This window comes from Chanodichthys erythropterus, chromosome 21, assembly GCF_024489055.1.
Source record: "Chanodichthys erythropterus isolate Z2021 chromosome 21, ASM2448905v1, whole genome shotgun sequence".
Classification (NCBI taxonomy): Eukaryota; Metazoa; Chordata; class Actinopteri; order Cypriniformes; family Xenocyprididae; genus Chanodichthys; species Chanodichthys erythropterus.
Window position 1 is genome coordinate 18,013,236 of NC_090241.1, and position 22,250 is coordinate 18,035,485.

The 22,250-nt window shown below is 39.4% G+C and overlaps 2 protein-coding genes across 5 annotated transcripts; one reads left to right on the top strand and one right to left on the bottom strand.

Moving 5' to 3' along the window:
• The first annotated feature begins 759 nt into the window (after positions 1-759).
• Positions 760-22,191, top strand: scly (selenocysteine lyase). Of its 4 annotated transcripts, none has more exons than XM_067373747.1 (13): positions 760-852; positions 1,271-1,386; positions 1,486-1,595; positions 1,885-1,985; positions 5,009-5,192; positions 5,399-5,526; positions 5,812-5,973; positions 6,061-6,167; positions 6,289-6,325; positions 6,662-6,745; positions 17,841-17,943; positions 19,079-19,154; positions 21,009-22,191. In XM_067373747.1, exons 2-13 carry the CDS (start codon positions 1,274-1,276, stop codon positions 21,160-21,162), a joined length of 1,359 nt encoding a protein of 452 aa, XP_067229848.1. In that variant the 5' UTR covers positions 760-852; positions 1,271-1,273; the 3' UTR covers positions 21,163-22,191. The 4 variants fall into 4 exon arrangements, with proteins under 4 accessions (XP_067229848.1, XP_067229850.1, XP_067229851.1 ...); XM_067373748.1 differs by having other exon boundaries at positions 784-852; positions 1,238-1,386; XM_067373749.1 differs by lacking the exon at positions 6,662-6,745.
• LOC137011386 (putative SCAN domain-containing protein SCAND2P) lies at positions 9,632-14,483 on the bottom strand. The gene is made up of 3 exons (XM_067374211.1): positions 14,275-14,483; positions 13,359-14,178; positions 9,632-10,039 (listed from the first exon to the last, which is right to left on the bottom strand). The coding sequence occupies exons 1-3, from the start codon at positions 14,481-14,483 to the stop codon at positions 10,037-10,039; spliced, it is 1,032 nt and encodes a 343-aa protein (XP_067230312.1). The 3' UTR covers positions 9,632-10,036.
• Positions 22,192-22,250: the final 59 nt, after the last annotated feature.

Consider the following 22,250-nt stretch of genomic DNA (forward strand, 5'->3'; position numbering starts at 1 on the left):
ATTAACGAAGGTCTTACGGGTCTGAAACTACATGAGGGTGAGTAATTAATGACAGAATTTTCATTTTTGGGTAAACTAACCCTTTAAGGGGCACCTAATTTTGTGGACAAAAACAAAATTGTGAAATAAAAAGTCTTATTTTTTTTACTGAAACCATAAATACAAAATTTAGACAGAATGTTAAACCCTTTAAGATATCTCAGTTGTCGGTTAAAATATGTATAAATTCACATGGATTTAGTCAGGAAAATCTCATAGCTTTTATTTCTTTTTCTTTATCCCCTTAAATGCCTTCTAATCTTTTAATTCCCCCAAAGTTCAAGACATGATTATAGCTTTTTCATGTTACTACTTATTTTTAGCTATAGTATATTATCTATTATCTATCTTAATCTTTAGGTACTAGTACTCGTTCTTTAGGTAATCTTTTGTTTTTAAAGATACTTAGGCCTAAATGTTAAAACGGCTTGCCATACTGTCTCGCCTCAAAGCTCCATAACAAACATTTACGAACGCTACTACGATAAAGGCTTAGTTCATGAATATTAATAACGTGACGTGCTTAAACCATAGATACCCTGAAGGCTTGACTTATAAATATTACTACTACTACTACTACATTATGGGATGCCCTTTGACGCTTACCAAGTAACGTCAGCACGATCTGATTAATAACAAAGCGACTTTGTTAATAGTTATTTCATGAAGCAAGCCTTAGCTATAGTAGACCGTCAGAAAAGAGGAGGGGTTTGACCATGTGCATTTCCGGTTCAAAGTAGAACGTGCTGCTGCCGTATCACCACCAGTTTGAACTGTGAATCATTGACAGGACATACGCTTTTATTAAGAGAGGTCAGTACAATAATGGTATATAATTAAATAGGTTCATCAGGTTTATCAGTAGTTATCTCAGCACTGGTTCTTGTAAAGCGACCGTAAAAGCAGTTTAATTGTTTTAGCTGTCAGCATATGCTCGTAGACAACATTACAGTAAAGTGACTCGGCCAGCAGTGATTCATCTACTACAGTATACGAATCAAAGTGTAATAAATTAAATGAAAATTGAATTAAATTGTTAAATGTCAACCCTGTATTAACAACCATGGCTTGTCTAAACCAAGAAAAAAAGACTTGTATGTGACCCAGCAAGCCTTATGATATGACCCGTGCATTACAGTTAATGCCGTTAATATAACTTTAAAGCAGGTTTTACTGCATGTGTTTGACTGATGTACAGTATTTTGTCATTTTATCTACTAATGTAATCCAGATAATGGCTGAAAAGAGTGGTCCCCCTATCATCCTGGATCATAATTTATGGGGAAACTTTACACATCATTATGGATCTGACCTTGATCATCATGATGTGCCTGATGGGCCAGACAGGTAATGAATATGCCCTATCAGTCTTGACATGAAGTCATTCACATTCGATCTGCAACATGCTGCAGAATGTAGTTTGTAAAACAGCTTTGTCTGCTGCAGAATATACATGGATTACAACGCCACCACACCAGTGGATCCAGAGGTGATCGGGGTTGTTACTGATGCTTTAACTGATGCGTGGGGAAATCCCAGCAGTAATTACCTACCAGGTATGAGGCTCTCAAATTAAATGAATAGCAGACCTCTAGTCCACCCAAAAATGAAAATTCTGTCATCATTTACCCACATGACGTTCACTTCCAAACCTGTATGAATTTTCATTGACTTTCATTGTATGGGCAAAAAACACTGATATATTTCTCTAAATATCTTCTTTTATGTGCCACAGAAGAAAGTCAAACAGGTTTGGAATGAAATGAGGGTGAGTAAATGATAACAGAATTTTTGGGTGAACTATCCCTTAAACATATGCTCATATAGTTTTCCCTCCAATACTAGGTCTGAAAGCCAGAGACATCATTTACCATTCCAGAGACACCATTGCAAGGATGGTTGGTGGAAAAGCAGCAGACATTATTTTTACTTCAGGAGGAACTGAGGTGAGGGTTTCAAGAGCACAGTTCCAACAGAAATTTGTTAGCACAATATTGAAAGCCTTAAAAGGTTAGTTCAACCATGTCGTTCCAAACCCGTAAGACCTTTGTTGATCTTCGGAACAGAAATTAAGATATTTTTGATAAAATCAAAGAGGATTTGTTTTTATCCCCCATACAAAGAAATGGTCAACGTGACTACAGTGGTTTAACCTTATGTTATGAAGTGACGAAAATACTTTTTGTGCGCAAAAACAAAACAAAAAAATTCCAACTTTATTCAACAATTTCTTCTCTATCCTGTTAGTCTGCCACATAGTTGACGCAGTTCAGTGCTTCCGAGTCAGAATTCAGATGTAAACACGGAAGCTCTTAACTGCGTCAGCTGCGAAGCAGACTAACAGGGTAGAGAAGAAAATGTTGAATAAAGTCATTATTTTTTGTTTTATTTTTGTGCACAAAAAGTATTCTCGTTGCTTCATAACCACTGTAGTCATGTAACATGTTAACTATTTTAAGGATGTCTTTACTACTTTTCTGAACCTTGAATGTGGTAATTACGTTGCTTTCTATGGGGGATAAAAAATCGAGATAAAAATTATTGTATTTCATCAAACATATCTTAATTTGTGTTCCAAAGATGAACAAAGGTATTACAGGTGTGGAACAACATGAGGGTGAGTACTTAAAGGAACACTCCACTTTTTTTGAAAATAGGCTCATTTTCCAACTCCCCCAGAGTTAAACAGTTGAGTTTTACCGTTTTCGAATGCATTCAGCCGATCTCCGGGCTGTTATCATTAGCACTTTTAGCATAGCTTAGCATAGTTCATTGAATCTGATTAGACCATTAGCATCTCGCTCAAAAATGACCAAAGAGTTTTAAAATTTTTCATATTTAAAACTTGACACTTCTGTAGTTACATCATGTACTAAGACCGACGGAAAATGAAAAGTTGCGATTTTCTAGGCCGATCTCACAAATGTCTCCATGGTTGCAAGGCACGCTCCCTGCGTAAACGGGGTCACAGCCGCTGCGTGATATCGTTGCGCCTGCTGTACCCATGCACCCATGGTACGGCCACCCACGGTTACATTTTCATGAAGTAACTACAGAAGAGTCAAGTTTTAAATAGGAAAAATATCAAAACTCTTTGGTCATTTTTGAGCGAGATGCTAACGGTCTAATCAGATTCAATGAACTAGGGCTGCACGATTAATCGCATGCTATTCTCACGCGCATTTCGTCAGTAAAGCCGGTTCCCTGATTACCGCTAAATCGCCATCACCTGTTTTTAAACGGAGCGCCTTTTAATAGACAGAGCCGTAGATCACAGACAAGCCACGCAATATCGCGTTCATTATCGCAGGCGATTCATCTGCGATATGAACGCGATATTGCGTGGCTTTTCAGTGATCTACGGCTCTGTCTATTAAATGTCGCTCCATTTGAAAGCAGGTGATGGCGATTTAGCGGTAATCAGGGAACCGGCTTTACTGACGAAATGCGCGTGAGAATAGCATGCGATTAATCGTGCAGCCCTACAATGAACTATGCTAAGCTATGCTAAAAGTGCTACTGATAGCTACGGAGTGCTACGGAGATTGGCTGAATGGATTCAAAAATGGTAAAACTCAACTGTTTAACTCTAGGGGAGTTGGAAAATGAGCCTATTTTCAAAAAAAGTGGAGTGTTCCTTTAATGACAGAAATTTTATTTTTGGGTGAACTAACCCATTAAAAGCTGTTTCACATGGCTAACTCACATTTCCACCATCTCTGTTTCAACCATCAGTGTCTAGTGTTGTAACATTCTCAAAGTTCAAACAATCTTATTCAGAGAATAACCATTATTCACATTCAAATTCTATGTAAAAAATTAAAACAATAATTATAGTGAGTACAAAATAATAGTAAGATAAATAAAGGCACTTTTTAATTAATCTTTTTTCTGCAATTTCACTTCTGCTGTAGCTCTGTTCTAGACACGATAAAGGTGCTGTTCTAGACACATTTACAGTTGCATGCCGAAATTTCATAGGCGAAGTCCAGTCATTTCAATCTCCATGATCGGGAGTATCACGTGAGCATCACAATTTCGTTAATGTGGCTGCACCTTTGATATCATTGGCTCCTTTTCCTCATTTGTAGTTGTTCTTAACAAATGAGTGTAATGTATTAATTTAGTACACTAATTGCCTGTTCACACCAAACCGAATATTCACTGCATAAATCTTATGTGTTAAAGTCACTACTGTTATATAAAACCATAATGTGATGGCATCACGAATAGTGGATTTTGCTAAATGACAGTTAAAGGGTTAGTTCACCCAAAAATGAAATATCTGTCATTAATAACTCACCCTCATGTTGTTCCAAACTGGTAAGACCTTCGTTCATCTTTGGAACACAAATTAAGATATTTTTGATGAAATCTAAAAGTTTTTTATCCAGAAAAGTAGTGATAACATTGTTTTTGCACACAAAAAGTATTCTTGTAGCTTCATAACATTAAGGTTGAACCACTGTAGTCATGTTGACTATTTTAATGATGTCTTTACTACTTTTCTGGACCTTGAATGTGGTAATTACATTGCTTTATGGTGGATAAAAAAACCCCTCAAAAATATCTTAATTTGTGTTCCAAAGATGAACGAAGGTCTTACGGGTTTGAAACAACATGGTGAGTTATTAATGACAGAAATTGCATTTTTGGGTGAACTAACCCTTTAATAACCGGCTCTCTTGTCTCTGTACTCTTGTATTTGCTGTTGAATCATTTTCATTCAGCACGTCTTCCTTCAAATCGCATGAAAAAATTGGTCTGAATCTTCGTGTCGAATTCGTGTTGGTGTGAACAAGTCTTTACAACTGCAACACTATCCGTAACGCTTCTTGTGGCAGTCCTAATGATGCTTGGTGCTTGTGTTGAGATGTGCGTTGAATACCTGAAGAACTTCAGGTGTTCAGAAGAAATGATTCCACTTTATCTTTATTTATTTAGCTCTCTTTTTCTCCTGGACTTTCAGGCCAATAATCTAGTGTTTCACACAGCTGTGGAGCACTTCAGGAAGAGCAAGACTTCTGCAGAGGGAGTCACGAACAGCCAGCAGCTGAATGGAAGAGGCTCTTTACCTCATATTATTATCTCTAATGTGGAGCATGACTCCATCAAACTCACAGCTAAACACTTGTTAAAGGAGGGCAAAGCAGGTTAGCAGGAATGGACTTTATGTACTAAAACTTCAAATAGAGACTTTGTTCTCTAAAGTTTGAGGAAGTGGAAATTACCTTAATTTACTACTATAACTGGGAACATTGCTTCCAAAATGTTTCTTGCTCTCTGCATTAAAATATGAATATGAATGAAAGCAAAGCTCTTTGTGCTCTGATTGGACCTTATTGGATTCTCGTTGTAGATGTCACATTTGTGCCCGTTTCCAAGGTGACGGCACGGGTGGAGGTTGAGGATGTCATTGCAGCGATTCGTCCCACCACCTGCTTGGTGTCGATCATGCTGGCCAATAATGAGACAGGCATCATTATGGTGAGCATGTTGCCCTGACAGCACTCCCAATAGTGTGTCAGACTATTTCATAGTTAAACAATATAACACGGCTGTGTTTTGGCCATTGGGACGAGGCTTAATTGCATGTGTGATACTGCTTTTATAAACACGTTTTTTTATAAACATGATGTTAAAGAGTAACTTACATTGTAGACACAGTATGGCCTGTTAATTTTTGCTCTGCCAATGAAAATATAGTAGATTGTTTCTGTCATGATTTAGCATAAACACTCAAAGTAACTGATGAGATTCTCCCTTCAACAGCCAATTAAGGATATTTGTCAGAGGGTGAAGGATGTAAACAAACAGAGGGCAGCATCAGCTCCCAGAATCCTCCTGCACACTGATGCAGCCCAGGCTATTGGAAAGATACGAGTGGATGCACATGAGCTGGGAGTAGACTACATTACCATCGTAGGACACAAGGTAAGTAACAAGAGACGCTGTTGATATATCATCTCTCTCAAAGCGAAGAAAATTAGAGATCACAATCCTGTTGATGGTGTGTTCCAGTTTTATGGCCCTCGAATCGGTGCTTTGTTCGTGAATGATCCTGGAACCACAACCCCTGTTTACCCTCTGCTTTTTGGAGGAGGACAAGAGCGCAACTTCAGGCCAGGGTATGACATGGTTTATTGTGTGGTTGGGTTTCATGTATGGTTGATGAATTATTAAACAGAATTAAAACAAGTATGTTACTGACTCTGAAATCAATACTGTTATTATCTCTTTATTTCTCAGAACTGAAAACACAGCAATGATAGCAGGTCTGGGAAAGGTAAAACCCACTATATCATCCATATCATATCATATCATATCATATCATATCATATCATATCATATCATATCATATCATATCATATCATATCATATCATATCATATCTCTTTATTTATTTATTATTTTCAGTACTAGGTTGACTGTATGTTTACATGTTAAATAGTTAGCTAAATGTTTGTATTTATTGTTTTATTTATTTAATTTCAGTATTAGTTGACTGTTTATAAATGTATAATAGTTACCTAAATGTATTTGTTTATTTTTAGTAGCAAGTTGACTGTGTTTGTAAAATTGTTTTGAATATTTATTTATTTATTTTATTTTTTTTGGAAAAGGCTGCCGAATTAGTAAGCTTAAATCTAGCAGAGTATGAAGCCCATTTCCTGGATATCCGATGTTATCTAGAGCAGAAGCTGCTTGTAAGTCTTGTTTCTGCTTTACTACAGATGACTGGTACAAATATTTCAGTGGACATTACTTTAGTGTGTTTAGTATGGAAGCCCGTTTCCGCCACGCCACTAAAAAAAAAAAAAAAAGATTAATTGCGACTTTTTATCTCAGAATTGCGAGTTATAAAGTCAGAATTCTGAGATATAAACTCACAATTGCGTGATAAAAAGTCAGAATTCTGAGATATAAAGTCGCAATTGCGAGTTATAAAGTCAGAATTCTGAGATATAAATTCGCAATTGCGTGATATAAAGTCAGAATTCTGAGATATAAAGTCGCAATTGCGAGTTATAAAGTCAGAATTCTGAGATATAAAGTCGCAATTGCGTGATATAAAGTCAGAATTCTGAGATATAAACTCACAATTGCGAGTTATAAAGTCAGAATTCTGAGATCTAAACTCACAATTGCGAGTTATAAAGTCAGAATTCTGAGATAAAAAGTCGCAATTGCGTGATAAAAAGTCATAATTCTGAGATATAAAGTCGCAATTGCTTGATAAAAAGTCAGAATTCTGAGATATAAACTCGCAATTGCGTGATAAAAAGTCAGAATTCTGAGATATAAACTCGCAATTGCGTGATAAAAAGTCATAATTCTGAGATATAAACTCGCAATTGCGTGATAAAAAGTCATAATTCTGAGATATAAACTCGCAATTGCGTGATAAAAAGTCATAATTCTGAGATATAAACTCGCAATTGCGTGATATAAAGTCAGAATTCTGAGATATAAACTCGCAATTGCGAGTTATAAAGTCAGAATTCTGAGATAAAAAGTCGCAATTGCGTGATAAAAAGTCAGAATTCTGAGATATAAAGTCGCAATTGCGTGATAAAAAGTCAGAATTCTGAGATATAAAGTCGCAATTGCGTGATAAAAAGTCAGAATTCTGAGATATAAAGTCGCAATTGCGTGATAAAAAGTCAGAATTCTGAGATATAAACTCGCAATTGCGTGATAAAAAGTCAGAATTCTGAGATATAAAGTCGCAATTGCGTGATAAAAAGTCAGAATTCTGAGATATAAACTCACAATTGCGTGATAAAAAGTCATAATTCTGAGATATAAACTCGCAATTGCGTGATAAAAAGTCAGAATTCTGAGATATAAACTCGCAATTGCGTGATAAAAAGTCAGAATTCTGAGATATAAAGTCGCAATTGCGTGATAAAAAGTCATAATTCTGAGATATAAACTCGCAATTGCGTGATAAAAAGTCAGAATTCTGACTTTTTTTCTCGCAATTAACTGATGGTCAGTGTCTGTCTATAACAGTGCATCAACGATAGCCGCGCTGCAGTGAAGTCTGAAGCTGTTGGATGTATTAAAATGTGCCACTTCAGCTTTGTCTGATTTATTGCGCCTCCACCACAGTTGATTCTTCTTCTTCTTATGATTATTATGATATTGTTATTATCGTGCAAAATTCATTAGTGTATCCATTCTGTTAAAAACAACTTTTATTGTCCAAATACCTCGACTGTAATTTGCAGAATTGCATGATTCTACCCTTGAGTTGCAAAGTTAATGAAACATGATAGGTATTGGTTGTTTTAGTATTAAGCCCACTAGATGGCAGTAAAAGCTGTTTTTTCTCCTTGAAACGCTGTGTACAAGGTTACCGTGGAAACATTCTATATGCATATTCCTGCATAATGCATATGTCCGGAGACTAATCTTTATGTGTCTCCTCAAGTAAAATCAATATTTCTTTATTGGTAAATCGGCGCTAAAAATAATCCTTTATGATGTCCTCTATTTTATGTATAAAAATAACAAAGCAGCAATCCTGATGGTCTATTTAATGTATAATGATAACAAAGCAGTAATCCTGATGGTCAGTCACAATGAAAGGAAACACAAGCAAAGTAAGAACTGTGAGAAATAACGTTTCACAGTAGTGAGAAAAAGTCATTCTGACTTTATAACTCGCAATTGCGACTTTATATCTCAGAATTGTGACTTTATAACTCGCAATTGCGACTTTATATCTCAGAATTCTGACTTTATAACTCGCAATTGCGACTTTATATCTCAGAATTCTGACTTTATATCACGCAATTGCGACTTTATATCTCAGAATTCGGACTTTATAACTCGCAATTGCGACTTTATATCTCAGAATTCGGACTTTATAACTCGCAATTGCGACTTTATATCTCAGAATTCGGACTTTATAACTCGCAATTGCGACTTTATATCTCAGAATTCTGACTTTATAACTCGCAATTGCGACTTTATATCTCAGAATTCTGACTTTATAACTCGCAAATGCGACTTTATATCTCAGAATTCTGACTTTATAACTCACAATTGCGACTTTATATCTCAGAATTCTGACTTTATATCACGCAATTTCGACTATATCTCAGAATTCTGACTTTATAACTCGCAATTGCGACTTTATATCTCAGAATTCTGACTTTATATCACGCAATTGCGACTATATCTCAGAATTCTGACTTTATAACTCGCAATTGCGACTTTATATCTCAGAATTCTGACTTTATATCACGCAATTGCGACTTTATATCTCAGAATTCTGACTTTATAACTCGCAATTGCGACTTTATATCTCAGAATTCTGACTTTATATCACGCAATTGCGACTTTATATCTCAGAATTCTGACTTTATAACTCGCAATTGCGACTTTATATCTCAGAATTCTGACTATAACTCGCAATTGCGACTTTATATCTCAGAATTCTGACTTTATATCACGCAATTGCGAATTTATATCTCAGAATTCTGACTTTATAACTCGCAATTGCGACTTTATATCTCAGAATTCTGACTTTATAACTCGCAATTGCGACTTTATATCTCAGAATTCTGACTTTATAACTCGCAATTGCGACTTTATATCTCAGAATTCTGACTTTATATCACGCAATTGTGAATTTATATCTCAGAATTCTGACTTTATAACTCGCAATTGCGACTATATCTCAGAATTCTGACTTTATAACTCGCAATTGCGACTTTATATCTCAGTGTAACGAAGGTTCTTTGTGTAATGGGAAGGAAGAGGACAGGAATCGGCTTTAGGGCTGCTGACAGTCTTTATTCTCACCAGAGAAAAAATATCCAACACATAAACAAAAAGACGGTGCAACGCACACTCAATAATTCCACATCCAGGGACGGGCTTCACTCCACGACACGAGCACAGCTCACTTAGTCCGACTGTCAGCAGTCCCTCTCTCTCTCACACGCTCCTGCTTCTCCTGGCGTTTTATCCTGTCTCCACGCCAGTTACTGGAACGAGAAACAGGTGTTCGTGATTTACATTCAACCCGTTCAATCACCGCACATCCCCAGACACTCCCTCCTGCCGCAGACCCCGCTAAACCACGCCCCCCTCGCCACATACCCCCACCGCCCGACTCAGGCCGGGGAGCCGTCCGGCCTGCAGCCCCCCCCCCCCATTTCTGGAGAGGAAGTCGGCCACAGCCATCTGAACACCCGGCCTGTGGATCACTTTGAATTTAAAAGGCTGTAAAGCAAGATACCAACGAGTGATCCGCGCGTTGGTGTCCTTCATGCGGTGGAGCCACTGCAGAGGGGCATGGTCCGAACAGAGGGTGAATTCCCGCCCCAGGAGATAATAGCGGAGGGTGAGGACGGCCCACCTGATGGCTAAACACTCTTTCTCCACGGTGCTGTACTTAGCCTCTCTCTTAGAGAGCTTGCGGCTAATGTACAGCACCGGCCGCCTCCTCACCCTCTATCTCCTGGGACAGGACCGCACCCAGCCCCTCTGTCCGACGCGTCTGTCTGCAACAAAAAGGGGAGAGAGAAATCAGGGGAATGAAGTAACGGCCCGCCACATAAAGCAGCCTTCACCTGGGTGAAGGCCTGCTGGCACAGCTCCGTCCACTGGACCGTATCTGGTGCATCCTTTTTAGTCAGATCAGTCAACGGGCTGGTGAGGTCCGAATAATTAGGAACAAACCTTCTGTAATATCCCGCCAGCCCGAGGAACTGTCTTACCTCCTTTTTGGTCTTGGGACGCGGACAGGTTGCAACCGCTGCTGTCTTATCAATTTGGGGACGCACCTGTCCATATCCCAAGTGGAAGCCCAGATACCTTACTTCCACGCGCCCAATTGCGCACTTCTTCGGGTTGGCCGTGAGCCCAGCCCCCCCTCTCAGCGATCTCAGGACAGCCCTCAAATGCTGCATATGCCGCTGCCAATCATTACTAAAAATAATAATGTCATCCAGATAGGCAGCCGCATACGCAGCATGGGGCCGTAAGATCTTGTCCATGAGTCGCTGAAAGGTAGCCGGTGCCCCGAACAGCCCGAACGGAAGGGTCACGAATTGGTGTAATCCAAACGGCGTCGTGAAAGCGGTCTTTTCTTTGGATAATGGAGACAAGGGGATCTGCCAATACCCTTTTGTTAAGTCCAGTGTCGAATAAAAGCGAGCTGTACCGAGCCGGTCAAGCAATTCGTCCACACGCGGCATTGGATACGCGTCGAATTTCGACACTGCATTCACCTTGCGATAATCCACACAGAACCGTACTGAGCCGTCTGTTTTGGGGACCAAAACCTATCGGGCTCGCCCAGTTACTGCTGGATTCCTCTATTACCCCCATTTCAAGCATTGCCTCTAATTCTGCCTGAACCACTTTTTTTTTGTGTTCAGGTAACCTATACGGCCGGCTGCGAATCACCACGCCCGGCTCTGTCTCGATGTGGTGCTGAATGAGGTCAGTACGGCCCGGTAGGGGAGAGAACACGTCGGCAAATTCAGCCTGTAATTTGGAAACATCAGTGAGCTGTGAGGGCGAAAGGTGATCTCCCCCCCGGGGCCAGAGCGAGGGATTGTTTTTTTACATTCGCCTCTGGCCCGAGATCATCCTCCCCGCTAATCACCGTCGCCAGCATCACTGATTCCGCCTCACTCCACTTTTTTCAGGAGGTTGAGGTGATAAATTTGACGTGCCCCTCTCCTATCGGACCGTATTACTTCATAATCGAGATCACCAACTCGCCGTGTGACCTCAAATGGTCCTTGCCACTTCGCCAGTAATTTTGAGCTTGATGTGGGGAGTAATACGAGCACTTTCTCTCCCGGTGCAAATTTACGCAGATTAGTTCCCCTGTTATACAACCGGCACTGTCTGTCCTGGGCTTGTAACAAATTCTCCATAGATAGCCGCCCCAAAGTGTGGAGTTTTGTTCTCAAGTCCAGCACATACTGAATTTCATTTTTTGATTGAGACGGTCCGTCCTTCCCAAGATTCTCTTAGGACATCCAACACCCCGCGGGGGTGGCGCCCAAAGAGAAGCTCGAAGGGGGAAAACCCCGTGGAGGCTTGCGGGACCTCTCGCACAGCGAACAACAGGGGTTCCAACCATTTATCCCAATTTTTGGCGTCTTCTTGAACGAACTTACGAATCATGGATTTAAGCGTGCGATTAAAACGTTCGACCAGCCCGTCCGTTTGTGGGTGAAAGACGCTGGTTCGAATCGAGTTAATGCCCAACAATTCGTACAGTTCGCGTAGCGTACGTGACATAAACGCCGTGCCTTGATCAGTGAGGATTTCTTTCGGAATCCCCACTCGGGAGATTAAACTGAAGAGGGCGTCCGCAACACTCTTAGCGGAAATGTTGCGGAGAGCCACTGCTTCTGGATATCGTGTTGCATAATCCACAATGACCAATGCAAAACGATGCCCTCTCGCTGATCGCTCTAATGGCCCGATGAGGTCCATGCCAATTCGTTCGAAGGGGACCTGCATTAATGGAAGGGGGCGCAAAGGCGCTTTTGGAGTGGCCGGAGGATTTACCAGCTGACATTCACGACAAGACGCGCACCACCTGCGCACGTTCTCGTGAATGCCCGGCCAAAAGAATCGGGTCATGAGGCGATTTAGTGTCGCTGTTTGTCCTAAGTGTCCAGCCATTGGGTTGGAGTGAGCCGCATGGAAAAGCATTTCCCTGCGGCTCTTTGGTACTAACAACTGGGTTGTATCTTCCTTTGATTGAGTGTCTTGGGTCACTCGATACAACCTATCTTTAATAATCGCAAAATAGGGATAAGTTAGTGGTCGTCCAGGCTGGAGAGGCTGACCGTCAATCGTACTGACCCTCTCAAACGCATTTTTCAGCGTCTCATCGTGAGACTGCTCCAGGGGAAAATCATCACGGTCCGAGAGAATCAGTCTCCCGATCCCGCTCGGTTCCCCTGAGGCAGTCACCACTGGTCCCCGGTCAGTCTCCCCGCCTGCACTCGCACTTCCCTTCCCCGCGTACACTTACTCCAAGAGGCACCCGAGCATAAATGCCCCAATAATTTATTAAATGCGGGCCAATTCGTCCCCAAAATTAACGGGTGCCGGAGGTGCGGATTAACTGCCACCTCCACACTATGCTTTTGACCCCTAAATAGAATCCCGACTGACACCAACGGATAACTCGCGATATCCCCGTGCACACACCGTACCCTTAACCACGCGGCCTGTATCCAATGCCCCGGATGAAATCAGGCTTTGATGCACGGAGGTTTGGTTACAACCCGAGTCCACCAAAGCCTGATATGTACCCCCCTTGATACTCACTGGTATCTGGTACTGACCAGCCTGACCGGGGGCGACCTGCAGGTCGTCCGGGACCCGGATCAATGTCCCCACCTCCATCACTGGACACCGGTCTATGAAGTGATCCGGGTCCCCGCAACGCCAACAGGCCGGCCCAGACCTGCCCGCCGCTCCAGTGGCGGAGAACGGGCCGAATGATTGGCGTGGAGAGAGGGGAGAAGCAGGCGCGGGGTCCAGCCCGGCGGTGGCCAGTCCCGCCCCCCTGGGCGGGGCTCTTGGCGCCACGAACTGTCGAGAATCCGTTCCACCCCGCCCTCGGGGCGGAACACGAGGCGGGCCGGGCGGACGGGACCTAGGTAGAGGGACAGGTTTAGAGAGAGAGAGGGGAAGAAGAGAGGGAGAGAGAGAGACAGATGGCAGGGATTCGCCGACCCCTGGGCACGCCACCAAGTGGTCCTCCGCCAATTGGATGGCCGAATCCAGCGACGTGGGCCGGTGGCACTGGACCCACTCGGCGGTCTTCTTTGGGAGCCGAGTGGTGAACTGTTCCAGCACCACGCGATCGATCATTTGCTCCGCGTCGCCTCCGTCGGCCATCAGCCATTTGCGGCACGAGTCCCGGAGCTGTTGGGCCAACACGAAGGGTCGGCCCGCCTCCCCCAGCTCCAGAGACCGGAAGCGCTGACGGTGCTGCTCGGGGAGCGGCCGACCCGCTGCAGGATGGCCCTCTTGAGGTCGTTGAAGACCAGGAGGTTCTGGACGGGCAGCTGCTGTGCTGCCACCTGCGACTCGCCCGAAAGCAGCGGGACGAGCCGCATGGGCCACTGGTCCCGGGGCCAACCTGAGACCTCAGCAGCCTTTTCGAACAGGTCCAGGAAGGCCTCCCGGACAACTAGCGGGCCCATCTACTGCACTGGCACCTGGAAGCGCCCAGCACCTGCCGCGCAGGACGCCCAGGGAACCTCCCGGTCTATCCAGCTCCGGGAACCTCTCACGGTCCTCGTGCTGGCCCTGGATGATCGCCTCGAAGCGGCGTTCCTGGTCACTCCGAAGATCCATCAGGGCCCGATGTTGTTCTTGATGCAGGACCGCGAGGGATGCAATGATGTCCGCAAACGGCTTTCCAGCGGCGGGGGATGCCTGCATGGCGGCGGCTTCCGTCTTCCTTCCCGGGTTTCGGCACCAGTGTAACGAAGGTTCTTTGTGTAATGGGAAGGAAGAGGACAGGAATCGGCTTTAGGGCTGCTGACAGTCTTTATTCTCACCAGAGAAAAAATATCCAACACATAAACAAAAAGACGGTGCAACGCACACTCAATAATTCCACATCCAGGGACGGGCTTCACTCCACGACACGAGCACAGCTCACTTAGTCCGACTGTCAGCAGTCCCTCTCTCTCTCACACGCTCCTGCTTCTCCTGGCGTTTTATCCTGTCTCCACGCCAGTTACTGGAACGAGAAACAGGTGTTCGTGATTTACATTCAACCCGTTCAATCACCGCACATCCCCAGACACTCCCTCCTGCCGCAGACCCCGCTAAACCACGCCCCCCTCGCCACACTCAGAATTCTGACTTTATATCACGCAATTGCGACTTTATATCTCAGAATTCTGACTTTATAACTCGCAATTGCGACTTTATATCTCAGAATTCGGACTTTATAACTCGCAATTGCGACTTTATATCTCAGAATTCGGACTTTATAACTCGCAATTGCGACTTTATATCTCAGAATTCGGACTTTATAACTCGCAATTGCGACTTTATATCTCAGAATTCTGACTTTATAACTCGCAATTGCGACTTTATATCTCAGAATTCTGACTTTATAACTCGCAATTGCGACTTTATATCTCAGAATTCTGACTTTATAACTCGCAATTGCGACTTTATATCTCAGAATTCTGACTTTATATCTGGCAATTGCGACTTTATATCTCAGAATTCTGACTTTATAACTCGCAATTGCGACTTTATATCTCAGAATTCTGACTTTATATCTGGCAATTGCGACTTTATATCTCAGAATTCTGACTTTATAACTCGCAATTGCGACTTTATATCTCAGAATTCTGACTTTATATCACGCAATTGCGACTTTATATCTCAGAATTCTGACTTTATAACTCGCAATTGCGACTTTATATCTCAGAATTCTGACTTTATATCACGCAATTGCGACTTTATATCTCAGAATTCTGACTTTATAATTCGCAATTGCGACTTTATATCTCAGAATTCTGACTTTATATCACGCAATTGCGACTTTATATCTCAGAATTCTGACTTTATAACTCGCAATTGCGACTTTATATCTCAGAATTCTGACTTTATATCACGCAATTGCGACTTTATATCTCAGAATTCTGACTTTATAACTCGCAATTGCGACTTTATATCTCAGAATTCTGACTTTATATCACACAATTGCGACTATATCTCAGAATTCTGACTTTATAACTCGCAATTGCGACTTTATATCTCAGAATTCTGACTTTATATCACGCATTTGCGACTTTATATCTCAGAATTCTGACTTTATAACTCGCAATTGCGACTTTATATCTCAGAATTCGGACTTTATAACTCGCAATTGCGACTTTATATCTCAGAATTCTGACTTATATCACGCAATTGCGACTTTATATCTCAGAATTCGGACTTTATAACTCGCAATTGCGACTTTATATCTCAGAATTCGGACTTAATATCACGCAATTGCGACTTTATATCTCAGAATTCGGACTTTATAACTCGCAATTGCGACTTTATATCTCAGAATTCGGACTTTATAACTCGCAATTGCGACTTTATATGTCAGAATTCTGACTTTATAACTCGCAATTCCGACTTTATATCTCAGAATTCTGACTTTATAACTCGCAATTGCGACTTTATATCTCAGAATTCTGACTTTTTATCACGCAATTGCGACATTATATCTCAGAATTCTGACTTTATATCACGCAATTGCGACTATATGTCAGAATTCTGACTTTATAACTCACAATTGCGACTATATCTCAGAGTTCTGACTTTTTATCATGCAATTGCGACTTTATATCTCAGAATTCTGACTTTATAACTCACAATTGCGACTTTATATCTCAGAATTCTGACTTTTTATCATGCAATTGCGACATTATATCTCAGAATTCTGACTTTATATCACGCAATTGCGACTATATGTCAGAATTCTGACTTTATAACTCACAATTGCGACTATATCTCAGAATTCTGACTTTTTATCACGCAATTGCGACTTTATATCTCAGAATTCTGACTTTTTATCACGCAATTGCGACTTTATATGTCAGAATTCTGACTTTATAACTCGCAATTGCGACTTTATATCTCAGAATTCTGACTTTTTATCACGCAATTGCGACATTATATCTCAGAATTCTGACTTTTTATCACGCAATTGCGACTTTATATGTCAGAATTCTGACTTTATAACTCACAATTCTGAGATAAAAAGTCGCAATTAATCTTTTTTTTTTTTTTTTTTTTTTTAGTGGCTTTTTTTTTAAAGTGAAGTTTTTTTTTTTTTTTTTGTGGCGGAAACGGGCTTCCATAGAAACGGGCTAGTTTAGTGTGTACACAAATATACAGTCAAACCAAAATTTATTCAGACACCAGTTTATTCACTATAGTTTTAAAAATGGTAATAAAATATGACAAGATCTCAGAGTTAAACTGTGTTAAACTTAATTATGTCAGATAACACTTAAGCAAAACATGGTCAGGTCAAAGTGTCTGAATAATTTTTGGTTCCAAATTTGTATAAATTTTACTGGTAGTCCACTGTATAAAGATTTATTTGATTTTATTTTTGGGTATAATATGTCACAGTTTACTTTATTTTGCTATTCTCAATTACATAAATTAACTATAGTGTCCTGCACCCACTAGAAAAAAAGAAGAAAAAAAAAATATATATGTATATACACACACACACACTGTATATTTACAAACTTTTGTTAGATGCGATTACTCAATTTGACAGCACTAATATATAAATATATTTTAATATATGACATTTTAATATAAATATATTAGTGCTGTCAAATTGATTAATTGTATCTAACATTAATTTATATATCGCAATTAATCAGTTTGACAGCACTAACATTATATATATATATATGTGTATGTATATATATGTATATATGTATATATATATATATATATATATATGTATGTATATATGTGTATATATATGTATGTATATATGTATGTATATATGCATATATATATGTATGTATATATGTATATATATATATATATATATGTATATGTGTATATGTGTGTGTGTGTGTGTGTGTGTGTGTGTGTGTATGTATGTATATATATCAAATAGATTAATCGCGATTAATCACATCTAAATATACAATATGTGTGTGTACACATATATATATATATATATAATAGTAATAGAAAGTAATAATATATTTAATATTTATTTTTTTCTTATATTTATTGTATTTTATTTTTCAGGCTGTCTTTGGAAAAGATAAGATTCATTTTAATAGCCATTTTTCTGGCTCAGACATTTTGCCTAACACATGCAATTTTTCCATTTTGGGAAGAGGACTTCAAGGTGAGTGGATGGCCTTTTTCTAGCCTCATAATTTGTCTTTCATAGTATATGAATGGAGTAGGATTGTACATCCTGATATAGATTCACAATGTCACCTTCATTTATAGTGCACAAATATACATTAAAGATTCATCAGAGACATGATATAGTCAATAGGGGTGTAAGAAAATATCGATACACATGAATATCGCAATATTATGTTTGGCGATACTGTATCGATTCTCAAAAACAGCGTATCAATATTTATTTATTTACATCGAAGATTCGTGGCTTTGTGTTCGGTTTTAATCGGCCATTTCAAAATCAAAACTTGGGAACGAGCTCACTTAACATCCCGACGCCATCTGAGATGCGTTTCGATAGAATATGTACTATGTACTGCACGTTTTCCTCTCAATAACAAAATAAACACACAACAAAAGTGACAGCGGTGGCAGCAGAAAGAAAGCATCTGATCATAATGATGTGGATATATTTGCACCAGCTCTGTTCAGCACTTCAGTGAAGGCACGTTTATTTAAATAGCACTTTATATAATAGATTGCTTTAAAGCAAGCAGCTTTACAGTATTAAATATGAAAAAACAGTCATGCAGTCATGGAATGGACTATGACTTTCTGTCGTTAAATACTTTAGAGATTAAAATCTGCTATACTGTGAACCTTTAAAACATATACACCTAAATAACACTTCACTTTTTTCCCTTTACTTGGATTGCACAAAAAAGTGATTAGTGATATAAATAAAAAGGATACTGTCTTAATTAAATAAAATAAAGTTTTTTTTCAGGTTTTATGCATATGGTGGTGTATTTTTTCAGTTTTTTTTTCTAAAATTGTATCCTCTTTCTAAATATCACAATATATCACCTTTCTTACAGTATCGCAATATATCACAATATATCGTATTGTAACACCTGTACCGTATCACCAGATTCTTGGCAATACACAGCCCTAATAGTCAAGCTTGATTAACTATGATGCTTCTCCAGTGCCTCCATTTATCGTAACAACATCAGTGAAGTTTTTTTTCCACACATGTATTGGTCAGAAGTAGGTCAGATCTTGACCCTGCAGATTTGTAAAACACAAGAGCTCTTGTGAATAATTGATAAGACTCTTCCCCCCTGCTGTAGGGCGTAGAGTGCTGTCCACCTGTAGGAGGTTGTTGGCCAGTGTGGGTGCTGCCTGCCACTCAGACAGAGGAGATCAGTAAGTCATCTGTATTTACAATGAAAATGTTTTGGGTCAATATCAGTTGTTTTATATATAAGGACAGTTGTGAATTTTCACTAGTGTTGTCAAATCATGCCTAAATTATAATTATTTTTATTTTCTTTACGTATATGCTTTTAAATCCTAAAATATAGCTTAACCATGAAAAATTAAAGTCTTTTAAATTGTATATTACAAGATATAACCAACGATAAACTTGGTTTTCAGCTTCTTATGGTTAAAGAATTAGTCCACTTTTAAATAAACTTTTCCTGATAATTTACTCACCCCCATGTCATCCAAGATGTTCATGTCTTTCTTTCGTCAGTCGAAAAGAAATGAAGGTTTTTGATGAAAACATTCCAGGATTATTCTCCTTATAGTGGACTTCAGTGGCCTCCAAACGGTTGAAGGTCAAAATTACAGTTTCAGTGCAACTTCAAAGGGTTTTCAACGATACCAGACGAGAAATAAGGCTCTTATCTAGTGAAACGATCGCTCATTTTTGAAAAAAATTCAACTGCATATGCTTTATAAACACAAAATATGTACGTGCCATGCACGTACTTCCGCTTTCCGCATTCAATGGCCTCCAAGTGGTCCTTCAACCGTTTGGAGACCATTGAAGTCCACTATAAGGAGAATAATCCTGGAATGTTTTCATCAAAAACCTTAATTTCTTTTCGACTGATGAAAGAAAGACATGAACATCTTGGATGACATCGGGGTGAGTAAATTATCAGGAAAATTTTATTTAAAAGTGGACTAATCCTTTAACAAGCTAGAACGATATCGTCACTGATACTATTGTAACCCTCGTTCCCTTTCAGTCAGTCACATTTGATGATACGTCAGAACTGAACTAACGAAATGGGATTCCAATTCCTCAGTTCAGTTCTGACGTAACGTCGAACGCAACTGACTGAAAGGAAACTATAATGATAACTATATTAGCGTCCACACACCATTATTCTAAACACACTCTTCAGTTAAGTTCTGTGAACATAATTTCAGCACACAACTATCCTGCAAGTCAGATGGATTTTCATTGGCTCTCAATGTTTTCATCATTCATCAGCTGGAAAAAAGTAGTTCTGAAAGTGAATCCATCTTTTCACTGTACCGTTATTATTGTAATTATGGTGTGAACTTCACCATTGTCTTAGAGTTAAATGTTGTGTTCACACTTGGGATGTTTGGTTCGATTAAAACGAACCCTGGTGCTTGGTCCGCTTTCTAAATGAACTCTGGTGTGGTTTGAAAGAAATACGAACGTAACACAGACCAAAGACATGTAAACAAACCAAAAAAAGGACATGGTGTCACAAGTTACTACCCTAAAAAGTGCAGAATGCTCAAGCATACCTGTTTAGGTTCAAAATTAAAACAATGACAGTGTGAACGCTAAGCGAAAAGAATCAAGAGAAGCGAACTACAAGTGTGAACACACCCAAAGTGATTTTTCAAACTTTATGGTTAAATTATCATGTTATTTATCTTTCTTGGTGTAGACTTCCTTTAATCTGTTAGGCTAGTATAGTGTAGTTCTACACATTACTACATTTAAAGCAAATCTTCAAAGCAAGTTTCATACTTTCATTGTTAAAGGTTTTCTTAAAATAATTTAAAAAAAGTATAATGATGGTTAGTCAAAGGGTGCATGTTTAAATGTTTAAGTGATTAGAGCGCACAAAAACAAAGGTTCACTAGATGCACTCAGCTGTGTGCTAGATGGAGCAAAACGGATGGAGTCTGAATAAACCTTGTTGTCTTCATTCTTTTCAGAATATTTTTAACAATATTTTGCTTAATCCTTTTTATAAAAATTTTGTTGTGCTCTCAATTCCTTAGACCTTCCCATATTCTTCTAAGCTGTGGGATTCCATATGATGTGGCTACCAATGCTCTGAGGATTAGTGTGGGTAGAAGTACCTCCCGTGAAGATGTGGACATTGTCGTGGAGGATCTGAGAGACACTGTAGAGCAACTGGAGCGAATGAACTAGCACCATTTGTTCCCTGAGGTGTGAATGTTGCACATGCCAATATATAACCAAAAACAATTTTACTGAGTTGTTTATTTAATCTACAGCTATGTCGCTTTGCACATAACTTCGATAATGTCATGATGAGTATAGGCTTAAGGTTTTCAGGGTCATCATAAGGTTGCACTATACAGATCTAAAAACTAATTATTTAACAGAATATTATATTTAAATCTGATTTATGGAACTGCAGGGAATTTACTGTAATAAATGATAAACTGATAAATAGTTTTTACATTTTAAACAGCTTGCATATAGGGGTGTGCTATATGTATCATCTACGATACTATTAAAGCAAACAAAAACACACCTTGAGTGTCCACACAATTCACTTTTTGTTGAAGCTTATTAGAATGCAGTTAGAATATATCTAAATATAGATCAAACAATCCCTTCTTTTATCTTTATCTAATTTTTTATCTTTATATATGATATAGTTGATATAGTTATAATGATATATAGTTAAGCACTATCAGCACAATTGCAAATGGGATATTGATTTTTATACAAGAAGTTTCTATTAAGTGCGTTACATGTTTGACACTATATAATGTATATTTTTCCCTGTTTTGCCAAGGAATAGTTCCAAACAGTTTTAAGTATTTGGTTTAGATATCTAGGGGTCAGTTTGCCCCTCCTAATTTTACATGTAATACACTGTGATGATTTTTTTTTTTTTTTTTTTTTTACGGTTTCAGAATGATGTGTAAAAAGATTGATGTACAAAACTGTTTCAATTATGTAATGGATGTATGTTGTAGATGTTCATACCCCTTTTTTAAGGGACAGACAAAGACCTGTTCATTATAACTTGGTGGCTGCACTTAGTTACATTGTGATGTGACGGAGCGTGCACGTTCAGAATGAGACGCAGATATCTGTTACCAGTACAACAAAGCTGCAACAGCATTATTAAATGAGCTAAATGGACTCTCTTTAACGTCTCAGTGCTGATCTGATCTCACCTGACACTGAATCATTAAAGTTCATATGCTCTAACCAAACTGCCCCATTCTAATCCCTTGTTGTCTTTCCAGACACACTCTTGA